Genomic DNA, 22,291 nt, shown 5'->3' on the forward strand with positions numbered 1-22,291 from the left:
CCTCTCTCAGGCCTGGGGCTCACTAAGTAGGCTAGGTTAGTTAGCCAGTGAGCCCGGGCACCTGCCTATCTCTGCCTCCCCAGAGCTGGGAGTTTAAGTGTGTGCCACTATGCCTGGCTTTTTCTTTTTCTTTTTCTTTTTTTTTCCTTTTTCTTTCTCTTTCTTTCTTTCTTTAATGTGAGTTCTGGGATTGAACTCATGATTATACTGCCAGCAATTTACCAACTGAGCTCCCTCCTCAACCCCACATTATTTTTGAAGACAATTCTGGGCTTGGAGCCATCCACCTAACACGAGAGAGAGAGAGAGAGAGAGAGAGAGAGAGAGAGAGAGAGAGAGAGAGAGAGAGAGAGAGAGAGAGCGCAAACACCGTAACACCGTAGGAATCACCAGCCTACTATACTTGTCCAAGTAACTGTAAGGCTGCCCCACAGAGACCTGCCCTGCCACTCCCATCCCGTGATTGGAGGGCGAAGCCATGCTAGTAGCCCCCAGGATAGATAAAGGTTGAAGGGAGGTGTCGGCGTTTATTTCCGGAGCGGGACCTCAGCATTGGACACAATTATGCATGAAGTCAACACACAGACTTGTATAGTAAGTAGGATAGTCTCGGAGGTGGCTGACATGCGCAGATGACACAAAGTCCACTCCACGCACCATGACCTGGTGAGCCAGACGTGCCTCTACCATACGTTCCACATCCCTGGCCGAGACCACCTTATCAGCTCTAGAGTAGAGGTAGAGTTCAGGCCAGCAGGAGCCTGAGTCCTGCAGCCTGTCGTAGAAGTGGGTGTGGAAGAGGGCAGTGAATGGAGCAAGCAGGAAGTGAAACAGGATCACCACCAGGGCAAACGCTGCCAGGAGCAACAGGCGCAGCACCGCAGGTCGGCGCTCCAGGATGGTTGCCAGGGCCCTCAGGGCCCCTATCAGGTTGCTATCGCCAGGACCACTGTCAAAGATGGTGCCCACCACATGCAAATGGCGGAAGCGCTGGTGGGTCTGTAGGAGCTCCAGCACGTAGCGGTAGAGCATGACGCCGGCATTGCTGAAGACGTGAAAGAGCAGAGGTTCCCGCTCAATCTCATAGTCAAAGAGGAGCTCCAGCAGCTTCTGGGCTATCACGCGAAGTGAAGGGATGCCCAAGGACTCAGAGAAGAAGACCATGTGCCAGGGGGCCGTGTATCGGATCACAATGCAGCCCTGGAGAGACAAGCGCACGCACAGGTTAGCCGAAGGAGCCCAGTAGCCCTACTTTCCACAGGATTCTGTTGTAACTAGCTTGCCAGCTGCAGGCATAGGTGCTTCCCAGGAGTGGAAGTACACTCAAGGCCTGTTTCCGAAAACCCCGGGCTTCATGCTGTCTAGACTTTTCAGCCTGGGATGGTCTTTGAAGCCTGGAGCTAAGAACATGTTTTGGAGACATCTGATTCTACCAAAAGAAAGTATCTTCCCTCTCGTTTTCTCTGTGGCTGTCCTCCTGGATAACACCACTCCAGACCTTGCATAGTTAAGGCCTTGGGGATTGGGTACACCAAGCTGCAGCTACTGTGCCTTGCCCTTAGTTCCTAGACACAAGTAGGCACCCCCAAGAGAGCGAGAGATGGCATGCAGGACCCAGTCTTGACCACCAGAGGGCGCAGATGAGCCAGCTCCACATCGCAGTCCTGTTCCCCCTTCCCTGTCGCAGGGCCCTGAAAACAGAGTCCACACTGTCTGTATTTGGGGGTCTGACCCTTAATTATATCTGATTCCTGGACTTTGGACCACCTCTCACGCTGGTTTGGAACTTGAAATTCCAAACCAGAAAAAGACAGATAAACTGACAGAGACAGAGGGACAGAAAAAAACAACAATGAAAGAAATTCAAAATACAGAAAATATTGTTCTTAAATGCTAAATTCTAGGCCCAAGCTCACTTTCAACTTCCATAGTCCTTTTATTGCCTGCCTCAAGTGAACCTTTATACCTCTGGTCAGGTCCCCATGAAGGTCAGTTAGAAGAGGCACCAGACACCACCTTGTCTAGGTCTTAACCCCTCTTATTAATTTGTTCTAGAGACAAAGGGCCTCTCTGTCAGGAGCATGAGTTGGGCAGGCTCTGGGGTCAAACGGGTCTGGACTTAATTCCTGGCCCTGCCACTTATTAACTGTCTGGGCAAAGAGTAATTTACTTCCTCTTTCTCTGTCTGTGCCCCCATCTATAACTAGGATGACACCCACCTCGAAAGGTTATGGTAGAAGTTTAAAAAAAAAAAAGTATCTCAAGTGACAAAGCTGGCACCTGTCAGGAATGAGGGGAGACCTGCGGGCACAGCTCTCAGAGACCCCTGAGCTTCCAGCCGTGGAAGCGCTGAAAACTCTGAAAGGGGTTGCTGAAGGCCACCCACACCCCCAAACGCTAACATCTCAGAGAGGCTTTTAGCCTTCCCCCACCCCGCGGCAGGTGGGATTCTACTCTTACACATATCCCCTTGCAGCTCAGTCTTCCCAGTAAGCCAAAAGTAAGGCCTTCTTTAGAGCACAAGGAAGGATGGAGAGGCCTGCAGTGTGCGACATGGATGGGACTCCGGGGCTGGACATATCAGCTCTGTAAGATGCTTTGGACATTCGACTTGGGTATCTGGACATGGACTGTACATGGTATGCAATGAAAACTTAGTAACATGACAAGGTGGCGTCAGGCGGCACACAGTAGCTGACTAGATCTTTTTCGACAAAAGGCAAACAGGACACGTTCCTTACAGCATAAGACAGGCTGGCATTACTCTCTAAGAAAAATCAAGTTTTCCATTGGGAAGCTTTTTTTTCTTCATGCCCACCTTCTCGTTGCCAGGGGTGTGGCGACCCTTCCCTGAGGCTGTCCCTGCACCTGCCCCCAGCACTTCTGTCTTCCCTATGACCACCGACCCACTTTATTTCTCAGACTGCCCACAGAACCAAAGCCCATGAGCCCACTGTCTCCCTCATAGGTCTTCCCTGTACAGATCCAGGGCTGCCACATAGGTGACCAACTTTTGCTCCAGCCCAAAGGCGAAGCAACCAAGCTTAAAGTTCCCCACCAAGCAGCCCAGTTAGCAGAAGCCCGCCCCCTGGGCACACTTGCCTGCCCGCGGTACTCACCCTTTTGTGGTAGATAGCACTATACTTGGCCAGGTTCTTGTCCCTGCAGCCTCCCCAGCCCAAGAGAATCACCACAGGCTGTTGCTTCCCAGCTTCCTTCCCACCTTGTCTGTTCTCTGAAACACAGATGAGGGCTGTCAACACCAGAGGCAGGACTGGGGGTTCTGGCCAATCTAGAGCTGTGAGCTGGGAACCAACAAGTACTCAGTGTCCACGTGGCTCCATCCTTCCAGCCAACTGCCTTTTCCTAGGCCTCTGAGGAGGTACCGCAGCATTGCTGGATAAACCCACACGAGGACACCATATTTTAGTAACTCGAATCTCAAGACAAGAAAGTGAGTGCCCTTTGTAGACAATTAATTCACCTTCCAGCCCAGGGAACCATAATCTATGAACTAAATCAATTGGTTTTTCTTCCATTTTTAAAAATTGCATTTATTTTTTTTGTATGGGAAGGGACATTGGTGCCAAGGGGTATGAGTCTGGCAGTCAGAGGACAACCTGTCAGAGCTGGATCTCCTTCTGTCATGCATCCTGAGGATCAAACCCAGGTCGTTAGCCTTGATAGCCAATGTCTTAACCCACTGAGCCATCTCGCCAACCCACTGTTTTTCTATGGTCTGTGAGCTAACATGGTGCATGTGTGTATGGTATATGGGCTTGTCCATGTGATGCCATGTGTGAATGGTATATGGGCTTGTCCATGTGATGCCATGTGTGTATGGCATGTGTGCTTGTCCATGTGATGCCATGTGTGTATGGTGTATGTGCTTATCCATTAAATTTTTTTTAAAGATTTATTTATTATTATTCATTAGTACACTGTAGCTGTCTTTAGATGCACCAGAAGAGGGTGTCAGATCTCATTACGGATGGTTGTGAGCCACCATGTGGTTGCTGGGATTTGAACTCAGGACCTTCGGAAGAGCAGTCAGTGCTCTTAACCGCTGAGTCATCTCACCAGCCCCCCATTAAATGTTATGTGTGAATGGTGTATGTAATTGTCCATGTGTGATGTCACATGTGTATGGTGTATGTAATTGTCCTTGTGATGTCATGTGTGTATTGTGTATGTGTTTGTCCATGTGATGTCATGTATGGTGTATGTGATTGTTCATGTGATGTGCACAGACACTGTGGAAACTAGAGGTCAACCTTCGTATCTTTCTCAATCACTCGCTACCTAGTTTGTGGAGACAGTCTTTCAGTACACTTGGAGCTCACGGACTCATCTAGGCTGGCCAGCCAAAGAGCTCCAGGATCCCTCATCCCCCATACCCCCCCCACCTCCGCCTCTCCCTAACCCTGGGATCACAGCTGTGCGAGCTCTGCCCAGTGTTGCTGGGGGAACTGGGGATGTGAACTCAGGTCCTCATGCTTGATCAGCATCACCCATGGGCTCCTTTCCAGTTCCAGAAAATGGCTTCAGGCTGAGGGCCCCACAGAGCCAGCTCTATTACTTCTTCTTCCTTTTTTTTTTTTTTTTTTTTTTTTTTTTGAGACAAGGTCTTACTATAGTCCTAAATGGCCTAGAACCCTATCTTGAAAAGAATAAGTACCTGTAAATTTACAAAAAGTCTCATTTAATGTCTGGGACTATGGATCAGTGGCAAAGACCTTGCCTGGCCTGAATAAAGCTGTGGGTTCAATCCTACATGTGAGCATGCATGTGGAGGTATGTAGGTGTACACACACACACATGTACACATGGAGTCTTGATAGGGATCTGGAATATAGTGCATTTAGCAGAGTGTTGGCCTAGCATGTGTAAGACTATGGCTTCGCCGGGCGTGGTGGCGCACGCCTTTAATCCCAGCACTTGAGAGGCAGAGGCAGGTGGATTTCTGAGTTCGAGGCCAGCCTGGTCTACAAAGTGAGTTCCAGGACAGCAAGGATACACAGAGGAACCCTGTCTCGAAAAACAAAACAAAACAAAACAAAACAAAACAAAACAAAACAAAACAAAAGACTATGGCTTCACTCCCCAGCATGATACACACAGCACGGCAGAACATGTCTGCTACCTCAGCACTTGGAAAGTGAATCAGAAGTAGTGAGTTTGAGACTAGCCTTTGCCACAGAAGACCCCGTCTCAAAATAAATAGTCACATGAGCACATAGCCGTTCTTGCCCAGCCTATCTATTGTCTATGGCTCCCTTCAGATGTAATCTCACAGATGACTGCCTACAAAAAAGATTGGTGGCTCACAGAGCCTAAACTATGACTGTGCAGAAGGCGTTTGCTAGCCTCTGTTCTGCTCTGTGAACACATTGGGGGGGGGGGGGGAACGATCTTAAGGGGGAAGCTTCGAGGGCTTAGGGCATAGCTCAGTTGACAGACAGCCTGCCTAGCATGCTCAGGGTCCTGGCTTAGACCCACAGGATCACAGAGCAAAACTAAGCACGCTGTTGCACACCTAGAATGGCCCTAGTTCTCCGGAAGTGGCGGCAGGAGGATCGGAAGTTCCAGGTTGTCCTCAGCTAGAGAGGAAGGTCAGGGTTCAAAGTCAGCCTGGGGTACACGAGACACTCTCCCCTCTTAATATATAAATAATAATAACAAAAGAACTGACAGAAAAACAAAAAATGACAGAAGCAGGGCAGGAGGCGGCCTGACTCCAGCCACTGCTCCACCATGCTGCCAAGAGAATGCTGCAGCCTGAATTCACCAAGTTTAACCTGGTAACACCATAGGCAGGTATGCTATGTGACCCCTGCTCTGCACCCTGAGCACCTCCAGGCTCAGCCCCGTCCATAGCTGGAAGCATGCCTCCTTCAGTGATGTACTTAGAGCAAAGTTAGCTGCCTGCACCATGCATGTCTGATGAGACTTCCCTAAAACCATCTCTACCTACCTCATTTCCCCCGGGAGGTAGGTGACACCCCTCTGTGGGACATTTGCATGAGGACTGTAGCTAGACAGCCAACCTTTAAAAGGGGCTAGTTATGCACCCTTCCAAGGACCAAGCGGCTTGGCTCTGCTCAGCCGACACCTGAAATTTATTGATGCTGGTGGTGACCTAGCAACAGTAAATTTCAAGGCTAGTTAAGAAGATGGTAAATATAAATCACTAACCTTTGGACAAAAGGAAGACAACAATTTCCTGTGGAAATTAGTGTGATTGAAAAGTTCAATGTTCCTGCTCTCCAGAAGCGGCGACTCTGGCCTTCAGAGATTAACTGCCCGCACCCGCAGGGCTCTAGGCCAGATGGAACTAGACCAGACCCTCCTCAGTCCCTTGCTGACATCTGCCATCCCTCTCAGGCTCCAAGAACTCAGGTGCCTCCAGTCAGTCACAGCCATTCTTATCCCTGTACCCCTATATCTTCTGCCAGGGCAGTACCTGAGGACCTGAACTACGTGGGGAGGGGAGGGGACCAGCCCAATCTTGTCCACCTCCAAGCACAGGCCTTGCAGGCTCCTGGGTTAAACCAACAACTACCTACTCCCACCAGATGACTCTCTGAGCTCAGGCCACTGGATTTCGTGGCCTTGCCACAAGACAAGGCCAGCCCCTCAGAAGCACAGGAAGAGCATTTCTACACAGAGATTTGAGCAGGTTCTGCAGATTCTCCAGACTGTCCCTCCAACACTGGGACGTGGAACTCTGCCCAGCTCTGGGGTGGGATATCTGTTAGTTCCCTAGGCAGGGTGATTCTCAAGATATTTCTCTATGAAGACATCAGTGCCGGTGCCGTGGACAACGCTGCAGACTCCCGGAGCCTAGTACTCCCCTCCTGCTCTTAGAGAGAAAGAACATGTCTCTCTGCTCTCCAGCTCCTGTACCCAACGTGTGCCTCATGGGATGGGAGTGGGGGTGGAAGGTGTGCACACTGCCCTATGTATCAACATTAGCTTCTGCTTCTTTGTGATGCTGGGAACGGAACCCAGTACCATGTGCATGAAAGGCAAGCCTTCTACTATGAACTTTTACCCCTAGCTGTCCCTTTGGAGTCTATACCTAAATATTCTATAAAGGCATTACTTTTTTTCAAGATTCATTTATTGTATGAGTACACTGTGATTATCTTCAGACCCACCAGAAGAGGGCATCAGATCCCATTACAGATGGTTGTGAGCCACCATGTGGTTGCTGGGAATAGAACTCTGGACCTTTGGAAGAGCAGACAGTGCTCCTCTTAACCACTGAGACATCTCTCCAGCCCATGATGATGATGATGAAGATGATGAAGAAATATGGCTTGGAAATCGATAGTGACCAAGAAAGGTCGGCCAGAGGAAGTCATGTTTGTTACAGTGGCTTAAAGGTCCCAAGGGAGCATGCAGGCTGGACAGAGGACATGTAAAGGGTCAGGTTATGATAGCCACCTGGGTCACAGTAGGCAGACCTTAGACTGGGACCCTGGAGGAGACGGAGAGCGGCCAAGAGTAGGGCTGGGACCTGATTCCACTCAGTTAGGGTTTGATTCCATAGCAATAAAGAGCAAATGAAAACCCTGGAACAGGCATGATCCAATTCGTTACTGACTACTGTAGATTTAAACAGCTGTCTTGTTTAGTGTCTATCTCTCTCTCCTTAGCCAGCAGGTTCTGCTATGCAGGAAATGACATCTACCGAGTTTAGCACCACAAGCCCAGAATGAGAGGAGGCGACAGTCACAGGCTGGGAGTGGTGGCACGTGAAGCTTCAGCAGGTCACAGACCTCAATATAAGAATTAAAACTAGAGGCTGAAGAGATGGCTCGGTGATTAAGAGCACTATCTGTTCTTCCGGAAGACTCAATTTCAGACCAGCCACAGCTCCATAGTGAGACCCTGTCTCAAATAAAAGAATTAAAACTATAAATCTTAGGGCTGGAGAGATAGCTCAGCGGTTAGGCACACTTAAAGAACTTGAGTTTGATTTCCAGCACCCACGTAGCAGCTCACAACCATCTTTAACCCCAGTTCCAGGGGATCCAATGCCGTCTTCTGAGCTCTATGGGCGCCAGGCACATGAGTGGTGCACAGACAAGCATGTATGCAAAACGCATAGAATAAAATATTTTTTTAGAGAGGAGCACATCTCCATGACCATAACTAGGCAACAATTTTGGGGCCGTGGCAGCAAAGGCACAGACAACCTACAAGGCAGGTGAGCTCGGACCTCTCAGCTCTGTGCTTTTCACTTGCTTATTTCTATTTTACGTTTGTGCATCGTGTGTGCGCCTGGTGCTCAGAGGCCAGAAGGGGGCGCTGGATTCCCTGGAACTCCAATTACAGGTGCCTGTGAGCCTCCAGATGGGTGGCAGATACAGAAACTGAGGGTTCTGCACAAGCAACAAGTGTTCTTAGCCTCTAGTCCATCTCTCCAAGCCCAAACTTTATACTTTAAAGGGCATCTTCCAGGAAGGAAGAAGGAAGGAAGGAAGGAAGGAAGGAAGGAAGGAAGGAAGGAAAGAAAAGAGAAGAGAGAGAGAAGGGGGAGGGGGGAAAGAAGGAGGAGAGAGGAGAGGAAACGCCTCAGACTATAAACCACACCTTTGATATGGTACTTGTACTCAACACATTTTAAAACTTTTACAATCTAAAAACAAAAAGTGTATGTGCGTGCATGCGTGCGTGTGTGTACCCAAAGGGGGAGAGAGCAGAGAGAGGGGGAGAGAATGCTTCAGTGAATGCTTCTGTATATGTGTGATTATGGTATATGTGTATATGGTACGCACACTTGTATAGGCATAGGCACCCATACACACATATGGAAGCCAGAGAAGGACATCAAGAGCTCTCTGTCACTCGCCACCTTATTCCCTTGAGGCAGGGCCTCTAAGTGAGCCTGGGGCAAAGCTGGCGGCCAGGGATCCCCACTGATCCTCTTGTCTCCACCGCCCACTCCACTGGCCCCAAAGTTGGGGTTATAGGATCCTGCGTGTTTGCGTATGTACGTACGTACGTGCGTGCGCATGCGCAGCCATCCCCAGCTGATCGCATGGGTGCTTACATCCTCATATCATCCTACTCCTACAGTTAGCCTTCTTTCTCCACTGGTCATGAGTACATGGAAAGTGGTTTAGCTTCACGGTCGTTAGGGAAATGAACGTCAAAGCTACAAGGAAACACCACTTTATGCTTCTGAGAAGAGCTAAAACAAAGAGTCAGAGGATCAGGATCGCGAACCCCATAGGAGAAAACAGAGCCTTCACACACTCCTGTAGACGGAGGAGACTAGTACAATCGTTATAGACAACAGCCTGGCGGTTCCGCCCAGAACTGAAACGTACTATAACCCCAGCGCTTTCCAGGTAGAATCGGGAGACCTGTGAGTTCAAGTAAAACCTGGGCTGCCAAGCAAATTTTAAGTCGGCCTGGCATGCACAGCGCAAACTAGTGATGGTTAGTTTTATGTCAACTTGACATAAGCTAGACTCATCAGAAAGAACCTCAGTTGAGAAAAATGCCTCCATCAATGCACCTGTAGGGAATTTTCTCAGCTAGTGATCCACGGCGGAGGGCCCAGCCCAGGCCAATGTGGGTGGCTCCATCCCTGGGCTGGTGGATGTGGTTCTATAAGAAAGCAGGCTGGGCAAGCCATGAGGAGCAAGCCGCTAAGCAACATGCCCCATGGCCTCCGCATCAGCTCCTGCCTCCAGGAACCAGCCCCGCTTTAGTTCCTGTCCTGACTTCCTCCAGTGATGAACAATGATGTGGAAGCTAAAGCCAAATAAACCCCTTCCTCCCTAAGTTGCTTTGGTCATGGTGTTTCATCACATAAACAGAAACCCTAACTAAGACAAAGACTCTACCTCCAAACAACAAAAATCAATCATTGAGTTATTTGTGACCCAATAATTCACTCCTAAGACAGGAACTGAAAACAATGGTCCACACAGAAACTTGGATTTCAGTTTTCATTGTAGAATGTGAATGTATCCATACAATGGAATACTATTCAGCCATAAAGAATGCAGTGCTACCTGCAGTATAGATGAGCCTTAAACACACCATGCTACGTGAAAGGAGCTGGGCCTAAAAGGTCAAGTATCATATGATTCCATTCATACAAAACAGCCAGAAAAGGCAAATCGATAGAGACAGAAGGCAGATACGTGGTTGTCAACAGCTAAGAGGAGGAGCGGGGAGTGACCATTAGTGAGCCTAAGATTTCTTTTCCAGTGTGAATATTTCTAGAATTGGATCCTATTGGTGTTTTCACAACTATGTGAATATACTAAAAAATAATAATAATAAATTTTTTCATTTTAAAAAGATGAATTTTATGATATGTAAATTACATATGATGTTTAAAAATAGTAACAGAAAAAAACAAGCTGCAAAGTACTATCACAAAATAATATCCTTTAAATGTACATATGACCATTGTATACATGGCAAAAAACATCAAATATTAGTGGTAAATACTTCTGAGTTAGAGGCGATTTGTTTTTTGAGACATGGTCTCCCTCACAGCCTTGGACTTGTTACCACCTTGAACTTCTGGTCCTCTTGCCCTTCGATCCTAAATGAGGGGTCACAGCTGTGCACCCCAGCCAGCTTACAGGTATTTTTTTCCATGACTTTTTAAATGCATTTTCTAAAACAAATATGGGGCTGGGGTGCTCAGGGATAGAACTGGCCTATCCTGTGTAAGACCTTGGAATACTGCCACAACAAAAAATGATTTCAAAGCAGAAGGTACCAATTTCTTGAGGAATGTTACAATACCATTTCAAAATGCCAGCAGGGAAGGCGGTTCCACCAAAGCAGCGAAGGCAGTGTGCTCATGGATACCCCGAAGCCTGGGCAATGAAGACACATTCCTTTCTACCCTGACACTTCCTCAGCGTGCTACAAAATAACTCAATCTCCGGGCTGCCTGTCATCTGTCAGGGACTAACAGGACACTAGAAACACAGGAATTACAAATCCATCTGCTGTACAGCAAGCAGTTCAAGTCATAAACTAAAGTATAAATTAGATTGCATACATCCCAGGGGCGTGTAGCCAGGACAGAGAGAGGGCTCACCTGACACTGGCTGTTCTTAATGGGAAGCTAGAAGCAAAACACAAGGAGCCCATGTGTTCTTAACCACAAGCAAGAAAACGAGTCCCCGGTTTCTCTACTCCCCAAAATTCCTTTCTAGAGTCTCGCTGCTCCTGAATTTAATCCAAATTATTTTAAACTTAGATTTTGAAAGAACAGTAGAATTGCATCCCATTTAAGAATCTACACTGTATAAAGCCATACGTCTCTCCACATCTCTTAACTCTGTGACTGTGAAACAGACCTAAGGTATAGTCCTTTACTTTCCAGTTCCTCCATCTGTGAAATGGGACTAACGCTGAAAAAAAAAAAAAAACCTCAGCAAGATCACCACAGAAACCTCAACGGTGTATTGCCTCAGAGAGTTCAATCCTTGTTACATGTCTGCTGTAGAAAAAGCAGGAAATGAATATCTAATAAATGGGAGTCACACTCTCTGCTGCCTGCTTTCCTCTGCTCTGCAAAATACCATTACCATCTCTCCCGTCAGTTTATGTATTTTTACACCATCATTTTCAGTGGCTGCCGAGTAACTGTAGAATGCTCTCATACTTTATGGTGACCAATCTCCTATTATTGGACATGATGTCGTTCCCAGTCTGAGGCTATAATAAAAATACTTCAGCGGACACCCTTACTTTGTGTGCAGCCTTTGCTGTGGCATGGCACTCCCACAGTCCTTCCTCATGGCAGCCAAAAGGTTCACCTTCACAAGCTCTGAGGTGAGGCGCGCAGGTGGAAAAGTGTGACTGGGAAGCCGTATACCTCGCATCTGTCCGTCTGTCCATCTGTCTCTCAGCTGTGAAAGTCGACTAAGGGTACCCCTCCTCCCAGGGTGATGGTGAAGATTAAAGACATCACGAAAGGGGTCTCCCAGAGGGCTGGCATGAGGATGGGGGACAGCATGGTCACAGTGGAAGATGACAATCATGACAAGCACCCTGGGCCCAGACTTCAGGTGCAAGGCCTGGAACAGACAGGCACGCAGCAGGCCCCTGGGAAGAAGTTTTTTGTTTTGTTTTGTTTCATTTTTTCTCTTTTGGAGTTGGGGGTTGCTTTATTTTCTTTGAGACAGGGTTTCTCTGTGTAGCCCTGGCTATCCTGGAACTCACTCTGTAGACCAGGCTGGCCTCAAACTCACAGAGACCCACCTGCCTCTGCCTCCCGAGTGCACAGGGATTAAAGATGTGCGCCACCACCACCCAGCTAGGAAAGAGGTTTTAACTGGCTTGTTAATGGATGAAAGAAGAGGTAGGAGAGTTCAAAAATCAATAAAATTTGTGCTTCAACAACACTGAAACTGGACCGATCACAGAGAAGATCCGCTTGGCCCCTGCACAAAGGACAGGAGATACATGAAGTGTTCAGTGTTGTGTTGTTTTGTTTTGCTTTTTGGTGTTTTTGAGACAGGGTTTCTCTATGTAGTCTTGGTTGCCCTGGAACTTGTTCTGTAAACCAGACTAGCCAAGTCAGAGATCCATCTGCCTCTGCCTCCCGAGCACCAGGATTAAAGGTGTGCACCTCCACACCTGGCTAGGTTCAGTGGTTTTAAAATAAGTGAATGGAACACTTTGGAAGAAGGTGGCAGTCACAGCAGCCCTTGGGGGTCTACAGGTAAGAAGAGGAACAAATATTAACTGTCCCTTCCTTCCATCCTTCCTTCCTTCCTTCCTTCCTTCCTTTTTCTTTTGAGACAGAGTCCTGCTCAGACTAACCTTGAAACTGCAATCCTCCTGCCTCAGCCTCCTCTATGTGATGCCTCTATACCTGGCCACCTCTTGAGTTCCTTGACTCTCCACAGTGCAGAGCTCTCTCTCCACAGTCTCTCTTAGGCTCCTGCCCTCTGCAGCTCCTCCCTCCTTGGTTCTCTTCCAGTACCTTTCCTTTGGCACTTTCTGCTGTTGGCCAGGGACCTGCCAGCCCTTGGAAGCTCTACACCTTCAACACAGGCCCCTCATGATGGAGGGGACCCAGCACTGCTCCCTGGTGCCAGCAATAACTTCCTGAGCGTAATGATATGGCTACATTACTTAACCCTTACCAGTAACACACAGAAGGAAGGCCCACAATAAAGTCTGAAACCCCTCAAGTTGCCTGTGTGACGGCCAAATCTGAGGATGAGATTCCTGCCGTGAGATTCTCTGTGAACTCTGCAGGGTCAGTGGGGTGTGGGAAGACAGTCTGCCCAGCCTGACCCACAAAGCCCAGGGCTCCAAATGACTGCAGCCCACCGCTCCACTGGCTGCTCACCTTGCTGCCAATTCAGTGCAGAGCCTGGCTCTGTGGCTTTGACTTCCTATTGGGAGGGAGGCAGTTCCCAAACCGAAATATGACTGACAGTCCTACACACTTCCTCACTAAACACTAAGCACAGAGGAAGGGCAATCTCTGCCCCCAGCCTTCCAGGAAAGTAATTCTGTGTAGCCAGGTCAACCTGTAGAGGAGCTCTCTGCAGAGGAGAAGCCAGAGGTTTCAGAGCCCGCAGTGCACCTGTTAGGGTCAGGGTTAGGGTTAGGATTAGGGTTAGGGTTAAGGAAACATTCCATGACCTCTGGCTTAAGTCTGGGGCATGCACCATGAGAGGGAAGCAGTGGAAACAACCGTGAGCCCTGGAGGTACTTCCTCTTGGAGGAAAGGTTTGAGGAAGCAGGAACGCTGTCCCTTCCAGAGGAAGAAGGCTTACTTTCTAGATAGCATCCACATCATTGCAAAACCATCTGCTTCCACATCCCCTCCCTCCAGAAAACCACAGCTCTCTGCAGGGCACCGGAACATGAATCGCTTGAGGTGCCAATAACTCGCCCAAGGCAGGGACACAGCAAAAGCTGAACTGAGCAGAAGGGATGTGAGGCTGCTGTGGCTCAATAGGAAGTGCTTTCTAACAATTTCTACAACAGGCCTGGAACGTTAGCTACTGGGAAAGATTAAAGGGTAATTGCAATTTCAAGCTCTTTTGGGCTACAGAGTAAGTTCAAGGCCAGTCGAGTAAGTTCAAGGCCAGTCAAGACAACTGTCATAAAAGGAAGGCTGAGCTGGGAGAAGCACTTACTGATAGACCACAGGACCTGAGCTAGTGCTCCAGCCCACCCAGAAGAAAGAGAACCAACTGCCACCAACTGTCCTCTGACCCGTGCACATACACTATGGTGTGCATGCACACACACAAATAAATAAATATGTAATCAAAGTTAATGCGGGCTGAGTATGACATAGTGGTAAAGCACTTGCCTTAGCACGCATGAGGCCCTGCGTTCAATCCCCCAGTCCTGCCTAAATAAATAAGACTGTCTCTACCCACGTGGGGAGAGAGAATCCCTACCCTCCTGGCCATGCAGAATGGAGAACCAGCCCTTTGCAGCTGATGGCTCTACCAAGACAGAAATAGTAACTGACTTCATCTAATGCTATTGTCAAAAATTCTTCAAAAGTCCTTTCACATCTTTAAGCCCAACGATCCACCTCTAGGGAGAAACAGATAGGGCAGTCCTTCCTTCATGCTTTGGGAGATGAGAGGCTCCTGCCCCGTCCTAGATAGACTCCAAGCAAGAACACACAGTGGGACAGGAGGGCCTAGGAAGGGAGGCCTGGGGAGGCTTTTTAAATTTTATTTATTTATTTATTTTGGTTTTTTGAGACAGGGTTTCTCTGTGTAGTCCTGGCTGTCCTGGAACTCACTCTGTAGACTAGGCTGACCTCGAACTCAGAAATCCGCCTGCCTCTGCCTCCCAAGTGCTGGGATTAAAGGTGTGTGCCACCACCGCCCGGCTCTGGGGAGGCTTTTGAAGGAAGCACCCCCTAGCTAAACTTTATGATGAGCTGGACAAGTGCGGGGCAGTGGACTGGAAACACCAAAGAGCAGAAGCATTGGCCAACCTGTACTCCAAGCCTCCTCTGCCCCAGTTTCCAACAGTCTCCAAAGGGAACAACCTTCCATTCTCTGATCCAACAACTTACACTGCTTTACAAGCTACTAATCTTAGGAGGCCTCCCACACATCTTTTTTAATGATATGGCCTTAGGAGGGTTAAACACACACACTCTCACACACACACACACGTTAAGTTTAAATGCCAACTACTAAGCTCACTTCCATCAGGATTCATGCCAAGTCCTTTACACAAATAATCTCAGTTGTGCAACCAGCAATTTTTCCTCAGCTTTGCTCCAGCTTTGCTCTGCCTCCCAAGTGCTGGGATTAAAGGTGTGTGCCACCACCACCGGGCTCTGGGGAGGCTTTTGAAGGAAGCACCCCCTAGCTAAACTTTATGATGAGCTGGACAAGTGCGGGGCAGTGGGCTGGAAACACCAAAGAGCAGAAGCATTGGCCGACTAAAATTCAAAGTTGAAAGTTTGCCGAAGGTCATCCAATTATTAAAGGGATAGGATTTCAACAGAATTCGACCGGGCCTAACCGACCGTTGTGTTAACCACTGCCAGGGTGAGCTGAGAAGGGCAGGACTAGGCTTGCTGAGTCCCTTGGCTTTTCTGAGGACCAGAGGCTCCCCCAGGAATCCAATCAGTCTGCAAAAATGAAAGATGGGCCTAGCCACACTTGCAAATGAGGAGCGACAATCCAAAACAAAAGAATTAGAATGAAGCTTGAAGGGCCTCCAGCTACAAAGGGATGCAGAACATTGCCCTTGAGAACCTGGCGTGGAACAGAAAGACCCTCAGTCGACTGGGGGCGGGGCACGGGGGGCGGGACTCGGAGCCCCCCCCCCCCCCGCAAGCTCTAGCCAGCCCTGTGGGACCCCCGAAGGGGGCGGGCCGAGGGAGGGCGGGACCGCAGGGCGGGCGGGACATCGCTGTTAGGTCACCTTCCCAATCCCCCTCCATACTCTGACTCCAGCAGGGCTGATCCGGGATCTCGATGCTGTAATCCAGCTCGGCCGAGGCCATGGTGAAGGTGCGGGCCGTCAGCACGGGCCTCCCGCCGGAACTCCCGCAGTTTCACCTCGCCTGGGCCCGGACGCCACCGGGCCACGCCCCCCCTTCACGCCCACGCCCAGCGCCGTCCAATCCCCGAGCCGCACTCTGTGACCTCCCTGCCTAGCAACCAGGGAGTCGCTTCGCGCCTCGGGCGCACCCACTAGCCCGGCCCTAGCAACCGCGCCCCGCCCCTACTGTCTTTGGGCCCCAGCAATTGGCTGACTCTCTTGATCTTGGATCAAGTATTGGTCAGTGGGGCAGCGCTCTCGGAGCTACCGCACCCTCCTGTGAAGGTAAGAGTCGGTGGGAGAGTTGAATGAAGTATTACGGGTCTGCAGAGGGCATCTCAGAACCTCGTCTTCTGGTACTTGGTAGAAAACTTGAACTTGTACCTCTAACTACATCTACCTCCATCGCCAGCCGCAGTTCCCAGGCTGGAGGCAGAAAAAACGAACAAAATAGTGTTAGGCGGCTCGTGCCAACCGGGTCCTTCTAAACCTGTGGGTTGAGACTGGTTGCCTGACTGGGAAGGGGTCTTCGGGTAATGATTTAAGACACGGCCTTTCATGTGTGAGTCCAAGTAGTTTAGACGAGTACAGGAGTACAGCTTTCTTACATTTAGTAAATATTTTCTGAGCTGGGCATAGTGGTGCATTCATTTAATTCCAGCTGTGAGGAGTTGAACTCTGTGAGTTCGAGACCATCCTGATCTACCTCCAGGACAACCAGGGCTACACAGAGAAACCCTGTCCAAAATAAATAAATAAATAAATAAACACATACATACATACATACATACATACATACATAAACAGAAAAAGAAGCTATTTGGGTGATGGGAATGAGTGGGTGTGGTGTGTAGGAGACAGAACCCAGGAGGAAAGTATTGAGGGCTGATGATTAATAAGGTAAATAAAACCTGAAAGATGGCACTGGATTTACAAAAAAAGAAGTTGTTAGCAACCTTTGCAAGTGCCATTCCAGTGAACAAAAGAGTCAGTGGCTTGAGAGTGAGTGGGAGGTGACAGCATGGTGGTATGTCCCTGGAATCCCAGCCAGGAGTCTAAATGCTTCAAGCCATCCTCAGCTACATAACAAGTTCCAGGCTAGCCTATGCTACATGAGACTCGTCTTAAAAGAAGGGGGGGGGGATGGAACACTTGCAAGGCGAGTCATTTTGTCATTCGCTGGCAACCGCTAGGAGGTACAGGCTTTTGTTCAGATGAGAGAGATCCAGCAAAGAGATAAAAGATAAAATCACAGGGGAAATGGGTAAGTGAAAGCATATGACCCCCAGCCGAGGGGACTCTCACTTTAAACTCTTGAGGAGTAACTGGGGAGATGGCTGAGCCAGTAAAGTGTTTCCCAAGCTAGTGTGAGGAACCAACTTAGACCCCCTGGACCCACATAAAGGCTTGGGGGGTGGGGGGACTGGAGAGATGGCTCAGTGGTAAAAGCACTGACTGCTCTTTCTAAGGTCCTGAATTCAAATCCCCGAAACCACATAGTGGCTCACAACCATCTGTAATGAGATCTGACGCCCTCTTCTGGGGAGTCTGAAGACAGCTACAGTGCACTTATATATAATACATAAATAAATCTTAAAAAAAAAAAAAAAGCTGCAGGGGTGCCACACAGCTTTCCCAGAACTGAGGAGGCAGAGTCAGGTAGATCCCAGAGACTTGCTGGTCAGTCACTTTGGCCAAATCAGCAAGGTCCGGATTCAGTGGAAAATCCCTCAAAAAAAAAAAAAATATGACAAGTGATGGTGAGATGGCTCAGTAACTAAAGGTGCTTGCTGAGCAAGCCTGGTGACCTGCACTCCCTCCGTAAAGTCACATAAAGGAGGGAGGACAAAGCCAACTCCACACCATTAACCTTTGACCCTCGGCGCTTGTCCTGTGCCATACACATACCCTCTCTCCCAAATACATCATCCACACAGTAACAACAGTGATGCTTTTATACAGATTTGTTTATTTCATGTATGTGAGTACGCTGTCACTCTCTTCAGACGCAACAGAAGATGGCACCAGATCCCATTACAGATGGTTGTGAGCCACCATGTGGTTGCTGGGAGTTGAACTCAGGACCTCTGGAAGAGCAGTCAGTGCTCTTAACTGCTGAACCCTTTCTCCAGCCCCATAACCATAAATAATATTTTTAAAAAGACTAAAAAGGTGGCGAGAGATAAAGGAGATATCCAGTGTGGTGGGGTCTGGATGTCAAACTCTCAGCTCCTCCCCAGCACCATGCCTCACTGTCTACCCCCGTGTTCCCACCATGCTGATAATGAACTAGACCTCTGAAAGTGCAAGCCAGCCCCAATTAAATTATTTCCTTTATAAAAGTTGCCATGGTTATGGTGTCTCCTCACAGCAATAGAACATTGACTAAGACAGAAATTGGTACCAAGAGGCAGAGTCTTGCTGGGTGAGACCTGACTGTGCTGCTTATGGGTGCAGTGTGAACTTTGGGACTTTGGATTAGGAAAACAGTTGAATATTTTAAGCTAGCCTTAATGGAGCACACTAGTAGGAGTTTGGAAGGCTGGTGCTGAGAGCAATGAAGATCGTGCTGGCCAAATTCAAGAGGTTTCAGAGGAGAAGAACATTATGTGTGGCCTAGAGACCATTCATGTGATGTTTCAGCAGAGAATGTAGCTGCTTTCTGCCCTTGTATCCCCCCGCCCAGATTGCCTAAGGCTAAACTGAAGAGTTTTGGATTAATGGCATTGGCTGAGGAGATTTCAAGGCAGCCTCGTAAAGAGTGTGTCACATACAGATCTATAATGAAAGGGAGCAAACTGAGCAAGAAAAATACAGAATAGGGCTGGAGAGATGGCTCAGCGGGTTAAGAGCACTGACAGCTCTTCCAGAGGTCATGAGTTCAAATCCCAGCAACGGCATGGTGGCTCACAACCATCTTCTGGGGTGTCTGAAGACAGCTACATAGAGCAATTGGGACTGGAGCGAGAAGAAAAAGTGTTAAAGACTTCTACAGTGTACTTACATATAATCAACTAATCTTTGAAATAAATTAGAAATTTTTAAAAAAGGAAAAGAAAAATACAAAATGTCCAACTGGAGGAGGAAAGGAGCACCAGGCAGTGTAATGGAGCTAAGTCCAATGCTCAAGGAGATTTTTAAAAATTAAAGAAAAACTGGATGCTTATCAGACTAAAGGGAGTGGTGACTTCAGGAAAGACTTCACCCAGCAAAGCTTCCAACTCGTGACAAAGAATCTCAGGGGAGGTTGAGCAGTGAAGGAAACCATCAAAACCAGAAAGCTGATGAACGCTGATGGACGGACGAGGGGCCCGTGTGAAGCGGAAACCTAAGGCTCTTTGGAGAGTCCGTTGTGTGGTTTGCTGGGGCAGACACCTGAACGAGTGTTTCACTAAAGCAGACATGGGTGAAAGGACGTCCTGCTAAAGCACGAGAGAGGACGAATGATGAAGGATTCTTCGCCAACAACACTCATGTATCGCTCCTTACATTGCGTAGTTGAACTCCATTTGTCGAGGCTCCATAGAGAGAAATGCACCAAGAAACTTGTGGTGGTGTGCTGGCTGCTTCTTGCGTCCATGGACTTAGGCTGATTGGCAGAGTGATGTCAGCTGACACAGACTCCCGTGGAGTTTTGCTAAGACAGACTCACATGCTGAGGCGAGACATCAGGCTGAGGATGCATGATGTTCGGAGGGAGTATAAATAGGACTCAGGAGACTGAGAGGGGCCTGCTTGTGGAGCTAGTTCTGGAACGCTTCTTGGTCTCGTCTCCTCGCTGATCTTCAATTCATTGAGAGAGGCACAGCCAAGAACTCCTGGTGTCCCTGATGGCCCTAATCCCTCCTGCTGCCTCATGCTGATTCAGCTCAGGCCTGGCTGTTCCTGCTAGGTCACTCCATCGACGCTGCTATCCTGACACTACCGAACTGGACTGCTGGTTTATCCATGAAGTGTTTGCAAGTGTATCAAGCTGCCACTGTGAACTGAACTTATGATCTCCTGACTACGCAGATGGTATTTGCTCCAAAGAATCATTTCTAAACGGGTCCACTTCTCCCATATCCTAACAACTTTTCTATTCCACTACCTCTGCTGGGTGGTGGGCAAGGGAGAGGGTGAATGTTTATTAAAAGTAGGACGCAAAAAAACTATCCCTACACGAGTGTTCTAGCCCTAGACAGCAGCAGAACTTGGCGGCTTCAGGAATGTGATTTCGACTTTAAAATCCAGGATACAAGAAAGGGCTTGTGGAGTCTCTCTCTGTGGGTAAAGAAAGTCAGGTGTGTATCGGGGTAGTCCTGCGTGGAGACCCAGAGAGACCATCACATGAAGCTATGACAAGCAAAGCCTGGATTTTTTTGGGAGACCCAAGATGTTGGAGGTGCCAAAGTCATCGGATACCCACCAAGGAGAACTGCCAACAGCGTAGAACCAGCTCAAGAGAGAGAAGTATGTTGCTGTCAGCAAAGCTGGAAGAGGTTGGAGATCTGAAGAGTGTGTAACCATCAGACGTGGAGATGCAGAGTTTGGAGTTTCTCCAGCTGAGGTTCCATCTTGCTTTGGTCCAGTATTCCTCACTGTATTTCCTTCCCTCCCTTTTAGGATGTTAATGCATATCCTGTGCCATTGTATGTTGGAAGTATGTGATCTGCCTTTTGATTTTGATTTTATAGGAGTTATAGTTAAGAGCTTGCCTTGAGTATCAGAAGAGACTTTGAACTTTGGACTTTTAAACAGTGTTGAGACTGTGATAGACTATGGGAAGTTGGACTGATTGCATTTTTGCGTTATGATATGGCTACAAGCCTATGGGGCCAGGGAGTGGAATGTGGTGGCTTGAGTAAGAATGGCCCCTAGAGGCTCATAGATTTGAATGTTTGGTCACCAGAGAGTGGCACTATTTTTTTTTTTTTTTTTGCTTTGTTTGTTTTTTGTTTTGTTTTGAGACAGGTTTTCTCTATGTAGCCCTGACTGTCCTGCAACACACGTTGTAACCCAGGCTGGCCTCAAATTCACAGAGATCTACCTGCCTCTGCTTCTGCCTCCTGAGGGCTGGGATTAAGGGTGTGGGTCACCACATCGTAGTTCCTGAGAGTGAGGAATCAAGTCTCGGAGGAGAAGGCCTTGTTTGATTCTGCTCTGTGAAGCCCCCAGGAACAGGAGCAGATGACCTTATCTGTAAGGGGACTTGGGGGTGTGAGGCAGGCAGATAACCCACGGCTTGGAGCTTTCTTGCTTTTATGGATGTATTTTATTCAGAATTTTGGGAAAGGAATTGGCAAGGGCCGGGGGACTGTCTGGGAAATCTTATCTAATAACAAGACATATTGAGTTCTTTTGTGTGTTTGGTTTTTATTTATTCGTTTGGCTTAGTTTGGTTTTTCTTGGGACAGGATCTTGCAACATTTATCCTTGTTGGGTGTCCTGGTACTTGCTACCTAGCCCAGAGTAGCCTTGAAGTTATGGTTGTTCCCCTGCCTCAGTCTCCCCGGCTGGGTTTCCATGCCTGGCTTCTCTTAATTGTTGATAATTCCTTTTGAGTATTGCTAAGGGGCTCTCGCTTAGCGTGGGCTGGAGTTTTCAAATTTCGTGATTTTGGTTCACTTACTTGAAGGACCTTTCTTTCCGCCACTGTAGAGTGATTTGCAACTAAGACTCCACTTATTAATCAACTCTGACGATGAAGAGGTGATCCAAGGGTCCGTTCTGGGCAGAAGACAGAGTAGGCTGGCCATTCTCGCAGAGGGCTTTGCCAAGGTGAGAAGGCCACAGACAATTTGGACGAAGGCTTCTAATCTGGATTTTAATTTCATGTACTATGATTTTCACGCCGTTTTCTCTCCAAGGTAAAATATCGGCAATTGTAATTGGCTGCCACTTCCAGAGAGATGCCAGTGAGCATGATGGTGCGGACATTTTTTCTCTGGCATTCCATGCGAGCTCCAGTTCTGATCAAGCGGGTGAAACTGACTTTACTGCCCGCTGCATGCCATGACTGGCTGACTATAAATTAAATCCCCTTTTCCAAAAGCCATTCTCCATTAGTGCTAATTTGTTTGCTCCTCGTTTTTTGCTGATCATTAGAGCCTCTGCTTGTGAGCACTAAATTGGAAATCATTTCTTTGACATTTCAAAAAATTTTTCTCCCCTTCTTGGATGCCATTTGGCTTCAACTAAGGAACATTAGGGTTTTTCAGAAGAACAGCTCTCTCCAATTACAATTTAACTGACCGTTCATGGCACCAAACCC

At 48.2% G+C, this 22,291-nt stretch overlaps 2 protein-coding genes across 7 annotated transcripts in view; one reads left to right on the top strand and one right to left on the bottom strand.

Annotated features, from left to right (window-relative positions):
- Positions 1 to 507: 507 nt before the first annotated feature.
- Positions 508 to 16,106, bottom strand: Tmem53 (transmembrane protein 53). 3 transcript variants are annotated; one of them, XM_021160266.2, is made up of 3 exons: positions 15,919 to 16,106; positions 3,120 to 3,235; positions 508 to 1,200 (listed from the first exon to the last, which is right to left on the bottom strand). In XM_021160266.2, the coding sequence occupies exons 1-3, from the start codon at positions 15,998 to 16,000 to the stop codon at positions 547 to 549; spliced, it is 852 nt and encodes a 283-aa protein (XP_021015925.1). In that variant the 5' UTR covers positions 16,001 to 16,106; the 3' UTR covers positions 508 to 546. The 3 variants fall into 3 exon arrangements, with proteins under 3 accessions (XP_021015925.1, XP_021015926.1, XP_085695175.1); XM_021160267.2 differs by having other exon boundaries at positions 15,940 to 16,101; XM_085839049.1 differs by lacking the exon at positions 3,120 to 3,235 and having other exon boundaries at positions 15,940 to 16,103.
- Positions 16,107 to 16,179: 73 nt separating this feature from the next.
- Armh1 (armadillo like helical domain containing 1) overlaps positions 16,180 to 22,291 on the top strand; it is a 42,046-nt gene continuing 35,934 nt past the window's right edge. For 2 of the 4 annotated variants that reach the window (XM_021160636.3, XM_021160638.3), the window contains exons 1-2: positions 16,180 to 16,323; positions 21,679 to 21,798. The gene's annotated coding sequence lies outside the window, so the exon portion shown is untranslated. The remainder of the gene's footprint in view (positions 16,324 to 21,678; positions 21,799 to 22,291) is intronic. The other 2 variants (XM_021160637.3, XM_021160635.3) reach the window with 1 other exon arrangement.

The sequence above is a fragment of the Mus caroli genome, unplaced genomic scaffold, assembly GCF_978045245.1.
Source record: "Mus caroli unplaced genomic scaffold, Mus_caroli_1 scaffold_6, whole genome shotgun sequence".
Lineage (NCBI taxonomy): Eukaryota > Metazoa > Chordata > Mammalia > Rodentia > Muridae > Mus > Mus caroli.

What these genes read in the sequence shown, in the direction of transcription:
- Tmem53 (XM_021160266.2), bottom strand. Translation starts at nt 16,000, where the DNA reads ATGGCCTCGGCCGAGCTGGATTACAGCATCGAGATCCCGGATCAGCCC. An exon ending in TATGGAGGGGGATTGGGAAG is followed by an intron (nt 3,236 to 15,918) that starts GTGACCTAACAG and finishes TCTGTGTTTCAG; the next exon opens with AGAACAGACAAGGTGGGAAG. An exon ending in GTGCTATCTACCACAAAAGG is followed by an intron (nt 1,201 to 3,119) that starts GTGAGTACCGCG and finishes TTGTCTCTCCAG; the next exon opens with GGCTGCATTGTGATCCGATA.